General features: G+C 33.9%; 1 protein-coding gene across 2 annotated transcripts; it reads right to left on the reverse strand.

Annotated features, from left to right (window-relative positions):
• Positions 1-625: 625 nt before the first annotated feature.
• On the reverse strand, positions 626-5,607 carry LOC122596242 (protein NSP-INTERACTING KINASE 3-like). 2 transcript variants are annotated; one of them, XM_043768791.1, is made up of 11 exons: positions 5,463-5,607; positions 4,730-4,862; positions 4,561-4,632; positions 3,973-4,116; positions 3,792-3,863; positions 3,594-3,653; positions 3,413-3,510; positions 2,839-2,985; positions 2,097-2,438; positions 1,454-1,848; positions 626-1,099 (listed from the first exon to the last, which is right to left on the reverse strand). In XM_043768791.1, exons 1-11 carry the CDS (start codon positions 5,566-5,568, stop codon positions 782-784), a joined length of 1,887 nt encoding a protein of 628 aa, XP_043624726.1. In that variant the 5' UTR covers positions 5,569-5,607; the 3' UTR covers positions 626-781. The 2 variants fall into 2 exon arrangements, with proteins under 2 accessions (XP_043624726.1, XP_043624725.1); XM_043768790.1 differs by having other exon boundaries at positions 2,839-2,988.
• Positions 5,608-11,749: the final 6,142 nt, after the last annotated feature.

The following is an 11,749-nucleotide window of genomic DNA, read 5'->3' on the forward strand; positions in this document are numbered from 1 at the left end:
ACGAGCAAGTTAGGCTAGTATATTCTGAGTTTTGTTACTGTTATTACTTTGGCAACGATTTCCTTTATTTAAGGAAACGATATGATAATATCTTTTTTGTGCTTATCTTCTTTAGCTAAGCTGCTTAACCCACTGGGCAACTTCTTAGTCCGCAACCTTCCCATAGTTAGGATTACCCTGGGTGGTAGCGGGTACGTCAAACAATTTTGATGACTGTAGCATTGAGCATTAAAAACGAATGTCCAAATAACTTAATTTTGTTGCAAACTACAAACTTGATACCATTTATTTTAGTCCGTTAAGTCCAAGTAGGTGACCCTCATGTGATAGCACATCAGTATTTTTGTAAAGGTTGGCACCCTTCAATAGAAATATTCCCAACATTATTAATGCGTACCGAGAACATGCTCCGTAATTATCAAAACGTGATTCCAAATTGCTATGGGAGTATAGAGTATAGACTCCATTAGTAGATAATAATCAGTAGCCAAGGTTGTATAATTTGACCCGATTCTAGACTTACAATAGTTACAAACATATGTGTTACTAATGCCCCGTGCATTTGAAGTATATACAAGTATACAACACAAAAAAATAAAGTACAATGATTTAGAAAACCGATCAATAACAAGAGCAGTGAAGCCTGATTTTCTATATGAACAAAAGCACAGAGCAACCACTGTAATACTAGATTTCCTTTTAACTTTCTTACATATGAACTACATGCATTCATCAAACTATAAACATCACCACAAGCGTGTTGAACCATGAGTGTTATGGGTCATCGTGGACCCGAAAGTTCCATTGCTTCAAATACAAGTGAAGACTCTTCTATATAATCTGCATATCTACGTGGGAAACTTTCTAACGCTCGAAACCTAGGTGTTTCAATTGATTGGGACGCCTCCCATCGCTCCACCAACCCTTCTCCTTCCAACATTCTCAATACTTCAGACATTTTGGGTCGATACAAAGGGTTAAATTGGGTACACAAAAGTGCTACTTGAACCATTTCTTCCAACTCGACTCTGTCAAAACTGTTCTTTAATGCCTTGTCGACTATCAGGTTCAGTTTCCCGTCTTTATGTAGCTTCTTTACCTGCAGAACAGACCCGGATAGGATAAAATGTTAATACAAAATCCAATTGCAAAAACATCACTATCAAAGCATTAACGGTTTGAATAGGATGATTTTACGAAGTTGCGGTCCATTGATAAAACACTTTGGATGACTTTTGACCCACTCCGCCCATTTCACATGATCCCTTTTAAGTGCAACTTATTTATCTTTTTGATCCATCAGAGATGAAACATATCGCAAAAAGACCAGTAAGGGAGCAGGTTCAATTTGCTTCCGTGAAGGTTATTAACAAAAAAAATTATAAATGACGATTTTAGAAAGTCTCTCTTAATGTGAATATTTGATGTACTAAGAATGAACAGAAAAGAGTACCCAATCAAGCATTATGTCTTTCTGGTTAGCAGCCGTTCTTCCAAAATCTAAGGCTTTTTGACCCGTTATTAGCTCCAAAAGCAATATCCCAAAACCAAAAACATCAGTTTTTTCTGATGATTGACCCGTTGACAAGTACTCAGGAGCAATGTGACCTACTGTACCACGAACCGCAGTGGTCACATGAGAATCACGGTGGTCCAACAGCTTAGCTAACCCAAAATCACCAACAACTGCCTCGAAGTCTTCATCCAAAAGAATGTTAGCAGCTTTAACATCACGATGAATTATCTTTGGATCACTCTGCTCATGTAAATACAATAAACCTCTTGCTGTGCCTAAAGCAATATTTTTTCTTCTCCCCCAATCCAATACCGGCTTACCATGTATATTATCTGGTAAAACCACAATCAAATGTATAAATTTAGTTCATGGAATATGATTTACATGCTAATATGGTGTCGTAAGCAAAACATCATTCTTGTAAATGCGGAATTCTATTCACAAGAATGCGCAATTTTATAACCAAAAAGAAGGTTTGCTTGCCACAAAGGCCTAGTAGAATATCCAGAAGTTTTATTGGAGTTGCAATAAAATAATTTTGTAAAGGATTTTGACATTTTGTTACAAACATGGTACGAACCTTTTAATCTAGAAGCAACGCTGCCATTTGGCATATAGGGATAGACTAGAATCCGCTCGTTTTCAGTTGAGCAGAATCCCCAAAGGCGCAGAAGATTACGATGAACGGCCAAACTGATGGTCTCGACTTCTGTATGAAACTGGATCTCACCCCCAAAACTATTGTCATCTTTCAACCTTTTAACGGCCACTGTAGTGCCATCTGTTAATAACCCCTTGTAAACAATTCCAAATCCACCTTTACCTAAAATATTTTTCACATGGAAATGGTCTGTGGCGGCCCGTAGTTCTTTAAATGTAAACCTCCTCAAATGGCCCAAGCATACCTCAGGATCATATTGATCTGTTTACATGAATCAATGATTAGGCATCAAGAAAACAAAATCATACATCTAATGGAGGTTATCAGAGCCTATGGATGTTTAGAGCTTTAACGGCCAATACTAGTTGTAGAGGTAGCAATCTCAACATTTACATATTCAAAAAAAAAAAAAAAAAACATTTACATATTAACTAGATCATCACTATATCAATGTAGTTTCTGAAATCATTATTGACACACTAAATTAGTACATTGTTAATCAGATGTGTTTGGACAATAAGTGTTTTAAGTCAACCCGACCTGACCCACCTATTTTGCCACCTTTGTTAGCTGTGGTAAGAGGGAGTAACATCCACATTGGGCATATGATTGAGATCAAGAAACCAGATCCACACAAATAAAACAAGAATATATAACTTACCATTTACATCAAAGAAAATTTGTTGATTCTTCCTATATCGCCACCAAATAAGCAACGCAACAATCAGGATTAGTAGTAACAAAGCACCAAAGCTTGTGCCAAGGGCAATAGCCAGATGTCGACTTTTCCCCCCTGATGAGGATTCCCCTGCTTAAGGAAAACATCAACATATCAACAATTGACAAATCATACTCATGTGGTAGACATATAATTTAAGTGACGATTTCAACCCGTTTACTTATAAATGGGTCAATATGGCTTATGTTTTTAATCCTAAGCGAGAAATATAAAATTGTCAGCTCAAAATGGAAACGGGCCGACAGTTACGCAAAGCATAGAACTTCATAAATCACTTGATCTATAACTTTAGCCGTTAGGTTAACTACTAATAAAGTTGTATTTGTAATGTATTTGATGCATTCTTCACTTGGATAAAAATGTTCAGGGTCATCCTCGCCCATTTAAATTAGCACTATTTGCTATGCAATTAGGCCAAACCCATTTTGAACCATTATCCAACCTGCCCATTTTGGCACTATACAGAAATATACAAGGATGTTCATGTGATAGATACCTGTGATACCATCCGGCGGAAAAGACAGAGGCTCGGGATAAACGACTGAACAATCATTTTCGGAAGTACGCTCACATAGTAAAGGGTTGCCAATAATTCTGAGTAAAACAATGTAATTATCAGAACGCAACATAATAATAGGATAATTACTAAAACAATGATTTAAAAAAAGAAAACTCACTTGAATGTCCTCGCTGATACTTTAGGCAAAGAACCGCTCAAATTGTTATACGACAGGTCTCTACATATAAGAACATGATCAATTCTTATTTACACCAAGAAAATTAACATAACTCATTTAACATCTAGCCGTAACATTATATGCATACTAGCAATAAACTAATAAAAGTATGGAATGTATTTTGGTAAGTAAACATACACAAGAGTGAGGCTTTGAACTTCAGATAACGATTTAGGAACTGGTCCAGTTAGACTATTGTTGTTTAACCGCCTAGCTTGAGCATAAAGACAAGTCAAAATTAAAAATATTATATTACAAGTTACAGACCTTAACCATTTCATGCATAAAGATCAAAAGACAAAACACAATAAAAACTTACAACAGATTCAAGTTCCTGAGATCACCCAAAGAACTAGGCAGCTCACCACTGAACTTATTCCCCGAAAGATCAAGTGTTTGTAGGTTCCATAATCTCCCAATTGCGCCAGTGATTGGACCAGAAAATGAATTATTCTGTAGCGTACTGCACAAACATAAGAAATAATCAACAGTCAGCAGACAACCATATTATCATGACTAGAGGTGGGAAATGGACTGATCAGACATGGTTCAAAACAAGTAGTTCTTAGACAGGTTAAAACAGCTAGTCAGGTGGGGCTTATGAACACCTTCTGTCCAAACAAGTTAATAAGTTTTCCTTAACAAAATGCATCAAGTATGATATGTAAAAGGATTAATACTTCAATTATAATATAATATTAGAACTTTTTTATGAAGGATGCTCTAAGCGTATTAAATACATTTTCTCGGTTCGACCTGTTTCATATTTAGCTATTTCTATTAAACATAACCTGAATTAACCCATTCATGAATAAACAGGAAAAAAAAACATGTGATCTCTAGTAACTAGGTCTATCCCAGCATAAAAACGATAGTCAGTTGGGTAAAATATGGTATAGCTGATTACATAGATTGCAAGTTAGTAAGATTTCCAATTGCAGGCGATATCGTCCCAGATAAACTCTGACCAGGCAGCCCTCTGATAATCATGAAAAAAACACATTAAGAATTCAGCATGCAGATGCAACACCCCCTATAAAAAGGCTAAAAAATTTATAATAAAAAAAAAAACTTACAAAGCAGAAACAGATCTATCAGAGTTACAAGTAATCATCCCCCAACTACAAGGATCAACAGATGACAAATCCCAGTTGTAAAGAACATTATGTGGATCCTTTACATTCTGCTTTATAGCCATTAGAGCCACCACTGCATCAAATATATACATACAAACATCATCATTATATATAATCACACAAGTCATACTATCATAAACGTATGTTCAGTTTAGGTCCAACTATTTCTTGTTCACACAATAGAGTAGTTTCAAACCCTTTAGTCACAAACTACATACTTTATTTTCATTTTGGTAAATATATACTGGTACATCATACCCTTTACTCCTATGAGATATTGCCAAGGTGGCCTAGTGGTCAGACATCCTACTATGCTCACAATAGTCCTCATGTTCGAACCTTACTAGTTAAACATCTTGGGTGGCCAAAAAAAGGGTTAGATAACCCCGTTAAGCCGTGTACTTATGAGTCAAAGACTTGATCAAAAATACTTTATGCCTTTTACTCCTCTGAATTAAATTTCAATAATTCTAAAAAGGAACATATATAAAAGTTGCTAGATCTAGCATAACAAGTATTCCTTACTTACTACAAGATTTCACTTCATTAACTACCAACCCCACCATAACTTCATTAAATTCAACATAATGAACATAATATAAAAAAAAACCAAAATACATAGTTGCATACCATATACAATTATACATATACATATATATACATATGAACTAACCTTCATAATTGACACCAGAAGGTGAAAGTGTAGCAGAAGATACATTCAACAATATCATCAAAACCAAAAACCAAAACACTCCAAACATATCTTCTTTCTGCACCATACTTCAAAAAGTTCCAAACTTTTTTCACAAACATACAAAAGAAACACACTTTAAAACACTTTTGTTGTTGTCTTTTAAAAATCTCAAACGACAAAAAAAAAAAAAAAAAAAAAAAAAAAAAAAAAACAAGAATCAGAATCTTTGTAAAGCAAAACTTCAAGAATGCACTAAAAATATACTGTTACATATTCATTATATATGAGTAAATAGTTGCTTAAAGTTTTATGAATCTTGGGTCATTATCCAATATGGTAACATGTTTTAAATGTAACAAGTGAGAGAGAGAGGAAGAGAATGTGTGTGTGTGTGTTTTAATGGCGGATATAGAAAGTATACAAAAAAGAAGTATTAATATATTACTAGTAGAACGATGATTGTGTTTTCTTTTATTTAATTAAAATGCAATATAAAAAGTATGAAAGAAAAGGATCAAATAATTGTTAAAGTAAGAAAACAGTAAAAAAGAAAAATATATGCTTTTGATTCAGTGATTGGACTGAGAGGTAAAGAAACAAAGAAAAAGTTAAATTGTGCAGTAGGATGTTTGCTCATCACGTGCTTGACTGGTGGTCGCCAATTCTTTCTATTTTCATTTTTTAAATTCAATACAAAATTAGATTATTATGAAGTTACGTTAATGATCGTTTAAATTTCAATTAGCAGTGACTCGACAGTTGAAAAATGGATACATTATCTATTAGAGGTCATGTTAAGTAAGGTTTTTATTTCTTTAGATGTCTTTTATTCATCCGGATATGTCTGCAATTTTATTGTACTTTTTTTAATGTTTTGCTCGAATAATTTAGTTATTCCCTAAAATTACTATGCAATTTAATTATCAATCTATATATCGCATGTTGTATTAATCTAACTTAAAATTTTGCATAATATCATTGCAATTTTTATACAATTATTTTTCTGATATATAATTGTGATACCTTATTAAAGACTCCATATTTGTTTTTTAGTTTTTTATTAAGAAGGCCGGTCCGCTTTTCATAACATTGATTTAAAAATAATAGAATAGTTATGATATAAACTATATACTTATAACCAAATTTTATTACATTATATGATAAAAAAAACCTATATAAAAATAAAAGGTTAATGGGTGGGAACCCTCTGGTCTCATGTACCAATTTGATATTCAGAGCGCACACCAAACCTATACAAAAATATAAATTAATAAAAACGTATTACTTTAAAAAAGAAAACGTTATTATAAAAAAATGAAAAATTAATTTTATAGATGAAAAAAGATGTATGTAAAAAATTAAAATCTTAGTTTTCATAAATATATCATTAAAAACATTAATTATTAATGTCTACAAACTTAAATAAAGAAATAATTATTATTAAAATTTATAAAATAAAATTAGATCAAAAAACTTTATAAAAGGTATATAATATCATCATTTGATCTAATGACTATGATTAAAAGTTGAATTTCATTTAAGGGTTCATACATCTCCAGTTATAAATTTTCTTTAATATAAATTTAGAGATTCCTTTTTATAGTATAAGTGAAAAGAGTTCATATATTATATTTTCAACAAACAATAGTCTATACTATTTTGTGTAGGAAAAAAATCTCCTAACATATTGTCTAAAGGCACAACAACATATTAGGGGAAAACTTTACCCTCTAAGATTTAACCTTTTCAACTAAAATTTGAATAAAGGGGTGTTTGGGGTTTCATTTTCAAAATGGATTATGCAATAAAAAAAACATGTTTCTATTTGTTTTTTCAAAACTGTATTTTCTCTCTTCGAAAACATAAATGGTTACTTTTTCAACACCTTTTTTTTACTATTTATGTTTTATAAACGTAATAATCATATAATTATTTTAAACGTAATTTTAATTGCTCCCTAAAAAATTTATATAATTTGATTGTGATAACTTGTTCAAGTATATGACCAAATGGCCATATGAGTCTTGTCGCGGACCATATGAGCGTTAGGATCCTCTCAAGATTTTTATTTTACTAACTTCTTTCAAATTCAAAATCTTCCTGCCCCTAGTTTTATTTGATAGTTAACTTTTTATTACGTTTGAAACTTTTTGATGGATTCAACTCGTACATTATGTTGAAATCGAAGCTAAGATTAAATTTATGATCAATAACGGAATATCCAATCCAAGTCATGCATTACGAGAGTAAATATCAACTTTCTTTAAAAGTTTTTAAACAAAAAATTTTATATCGAGTGAAGCAATTATTCGACATCAAGTTAAAAAACCCCATGAGAGTAGTTTACGACAAACCTTTATTAGAAAAGTATCTAAAATACTTTTTACTGTATCAAGCATCATTTTTATAAAAAAATCTTTTAACTTAAGACTCGATAACTAAAAATGCTTACAGTGACTAATTAAATCGTTGACAAACACGTTAAAACAATGAATTAAAATACATGGTCAAGATTAAAACTTGATGTTTAAATTTTGACAATTTAATTTAATTCAATAGTTAAAGTTGATCCAACTTTATCTATAAAGTTGAATCAGTTTTAGAAGATCTCAAACCTAAACTATATTTCTTAACTTGAATACCCTATATACTTTTACTATAGTTTCCCTCAAACCATCACATACCCTTTTTATTAGATGGTAGTCAATACACTTGTTTCCCTCTCGTTCCTCATGGACGGACGAGTCTACACCATTAGGTGGGACTCGTCCCGGGCTTGTTCGAGTGATTCGTCCCTCAAATTCGTTCCTCCAAGAGAGGATTTTGATGCTTTTCTTTTATTATTATTATTTTTTAATGCAACGGCCATTAATGAAGGAAGAAGACCCAAAAAATAAAAATAAAAAGTTCATGAACTTTGCAAAACAGGTCCCTTTAATGGCAGATTTGATCAAAACAAGTTCAAAAAAGTGACACTTTTAGTCTTTAACGACTAATTTTTCTAAATTCCTATCACCTTCAGTTATATTAACACATAAAAATCCATTTTAACAACAAATCATGTCAAACTTCAACAACCAAATATCCGATGATTTCTTTAACGCTTTAAACGATTTGAATCAATCATTCCCGAACCAACCACCAGTCCAACCTATGATTCCACATCCAAATGACCCCCCTTTTCAACAATTCATGGCAGCTTATTACGCTCAACTTTCGCAATAACCCCCTAATTTCTGTCATGAGGGGTCATCGGCGGCAGGAGCTTATCAACAACCTGATTTTGCACAACAAACACCCTAATCCTTTCCCACGTCACCATATGTTCCCACACCAAAATCTCTTCCCACACCCCAATCCATTCATGAAACACAACCAAAGCATACCAAGCTCAAAACCATGGCCAAACGGATAAAGAAAGACAAACAACAACAAAAATCTGCTGCAAACTCGTCACATTGGACCGAGTTGGGGATGAAACTTCTCACAGAGTGTTAGGTCGATGCTTCAGAGGATCCAATATATGGCAAAGACCAATCCGGCGATTCTTTTTGGGAGAAAATCATATAAAACTCGTTCAATGCAAAGGATCCAATTAAATTACTAGCAAATGGAGAAAGATCAAAGCAAATGTTGCAAAGTTCAATGCGATTTGGGAGAACGATGTTCGATTCATGGAAGAAGCGCGTTCAGAGTACTTTTCTCAAACCCGCACTCAGTTTAACATGTATGAGTGTTGGTTGCTTACGAAAGATAGGCCAAAGTTCTTCGCTTCATCCGCTCATGATGTTATGGATCGAAGCTTGCATAAAAGGAAAAATATTGTTAATGTTGTTGCTAGTGATGATGAGGAGAAGCCCCAATTCGAACCCGTGGACCTTGGAGACAACGACCTTTTCGGTCCGGATACGTATACACGCCCCTAACTAAGTCAAAGGCTTCGGGAACCTCGGCACCTTCCATTGCAGGGTCTACTCGTTCTTCAGCTTCCTGCCTAGCCGCCCAGCTCGACAGACTTGGGTATACCAAGCAAACAGTTTTAGAAAAACAACAACAATCTTTGGTGGTAATGTGTTGCGTAATTATTTTTGAGTTGAAAAACAAAATGGTTTTTAATTAAAAAAAACATTGTTTTAAATTTATAAAAATGTTGTACAAGTAAATACCTTAAGAAAACGCAAACTAACGAGCAGTGGACCCAACCGAAAGTAGAAAACGCTGGTAAGCCCACCAACGCCGCTAGTGAGCCCAGTTCAGGAGACCAACTCTGCTGCCTATTTAAGTAGAACTAACCCTCAAAACCCTAAGGAGAGAGCCGAAACAGCAGCCCTAGCCGCCCAGCAACACCCCTAGGTCGATTTTGCAGATTCCAAGAAGGTTTTGGAGCTTCTAACGCCTTCCGATCTTCATCCTCGGTCTAGATCTAGCTTTTCTATTTATCTTTTATTTCTTTGAACTATGTCTTTCATATTTTCAGACTTTGTTATTCCATTAATAATGCTAGGCTAAGGGTTGGATACTTCCTTGGAATCGATGTGATCATGTAGACGTTTACTGTTTTATTGTGTTTGTTAGTTTACTGTTGGAGTGTGATTTTTACTGTTCATCGTAGATCCATGTTTATTAGTAGGTCATGTTATTATTGGTTTTATATCTGAATATGTTAGTTTAATTCTTATAGTTGTCTATGATCATACACTAGGACTAACATGCTAGGACAGAAAACGACTAGTCGGTCTTTAACTAGAAGTAAAAAGTGATTCACTTGTACCCAAGGGATCCAGAACCATAATAACTAGATTGAATTGAACATGATGCTTAACAATGTCAAACGCGATCCTTTGACTTGGAAACGAGAATTGTGGTCACCGAAGGGAATTATATCTGGTCATGGCTTAAGAGCCGAGTAACTAAAAGATGAACTAGTAACACAAACTTTAGGTCGTTTAATGCTTAAACAATGAATCTAACGAATACCACACACAATCGGGCAGTGGACTCGTCCGTATGCAATATACATTAAAGTAAGTAAAGGTTCGTTCCACGGAGACTACAAAGAGCTAGCGAGTTTTAAGTAGTTAAAGAGACCTTGGTTTTTAAAGACACCACGTCATCTTGATTTTTATATTAAAAAGTTAATTGATTAAAAGAGTTAGAAATTCCGAAGAATTAATTGAAAAGAGAATTGTTGTATATCAAATAGAATTAAAAGATCATCCACTTCGACTCCATGACACATATTATTTAAGTTGCATTTATATTAAAACCAATTCAACTTGTTGATTTTATAACGAGGTAAAACAAAGAACTTAGTTCCGGTTACCACCTGCCCTATCAAGACCTACTAGATTGACGAATTTGTATTGTTATTGTAAACAATCTTGTCTATCGATTTTACCAAACCGTTAACACTTTGAATTCTATTATCTATTGTTGTTTATTATCTTGTTACCACAAGTTAACACCTATCAATTGTACCAAATCGACTAGAATAATGTACTCCTAAACCTAGATACCTCTAAATCATTCATACATTATCAACAAAACAGTAGATAAGAGCATAAGAACTCAAAACATTAAGATTACGACAAAACGTTTAACAATCAACTTGAATTCAAAAGATTATGCAACCATTATTCAATGTGTCACTTCATCTCAGTGGATGATGAAGTTATTTAGCTACTCATAATCATAAAAATAGCACAAAGAGTAAAAGTATAAGAGAACATACTGTACCAATGTGTAGAAAACAAGTAGAAGCTAAGAAAATCGATAACCGAATGCCTTGAAGCTCACGAACAACCCCTAGACCTTAATGGACGAAAAAGCTGCTAAATATTGCCTCAAAGAACCCTAAAATCGACTGGAGGTGATTGTATATCGAATGGGAGGGTTTTGGTCTTGTATTTATAGAGTTTACAAAAAGTCTTCACAAACTGACCTACAGGTGTGACGCACCAAGCATCAGGTGCGGCACACCTGGCCTTGTTTCCAAAAATTCTTCTGCCCGATATGCGACGCACCACAGGGTTGGTGCGCCACACCTCCCTGCTTTCTCACATCTTCCAACTTTCTGAGAAGAAAATGCTGCACACCAACCTTCCAGGTGCGACTCACCTGCTCTGTTTTCAGCCAAAACTTGTAGTTTTCATTCCGTCTTCACTCGTACGCGTCCATGAACCATCCTAATGCATCTTCTAATCATCGGAAAGTTGTTTCTAACCATTTCACATGTTCTAAGCCTACAACCACTAACAATACCATCA

Source organism: Erigeron canadensis, chromosome 4 (assembly GCF_010389155.1).
Source record: "Erigeron canadensis isolate Cc75 chromosome 4, C_canadensis_v1, whole genome shotgun sequence".
In the NCBI taxonomy this organism is placed as follows: domain Eukaryota; kingdom Viridiplantae; phylum Streptophyta; class Magnoliopsida; order Asterales; family Asteraceae; genus Erigeron; species Erigeron canadensis.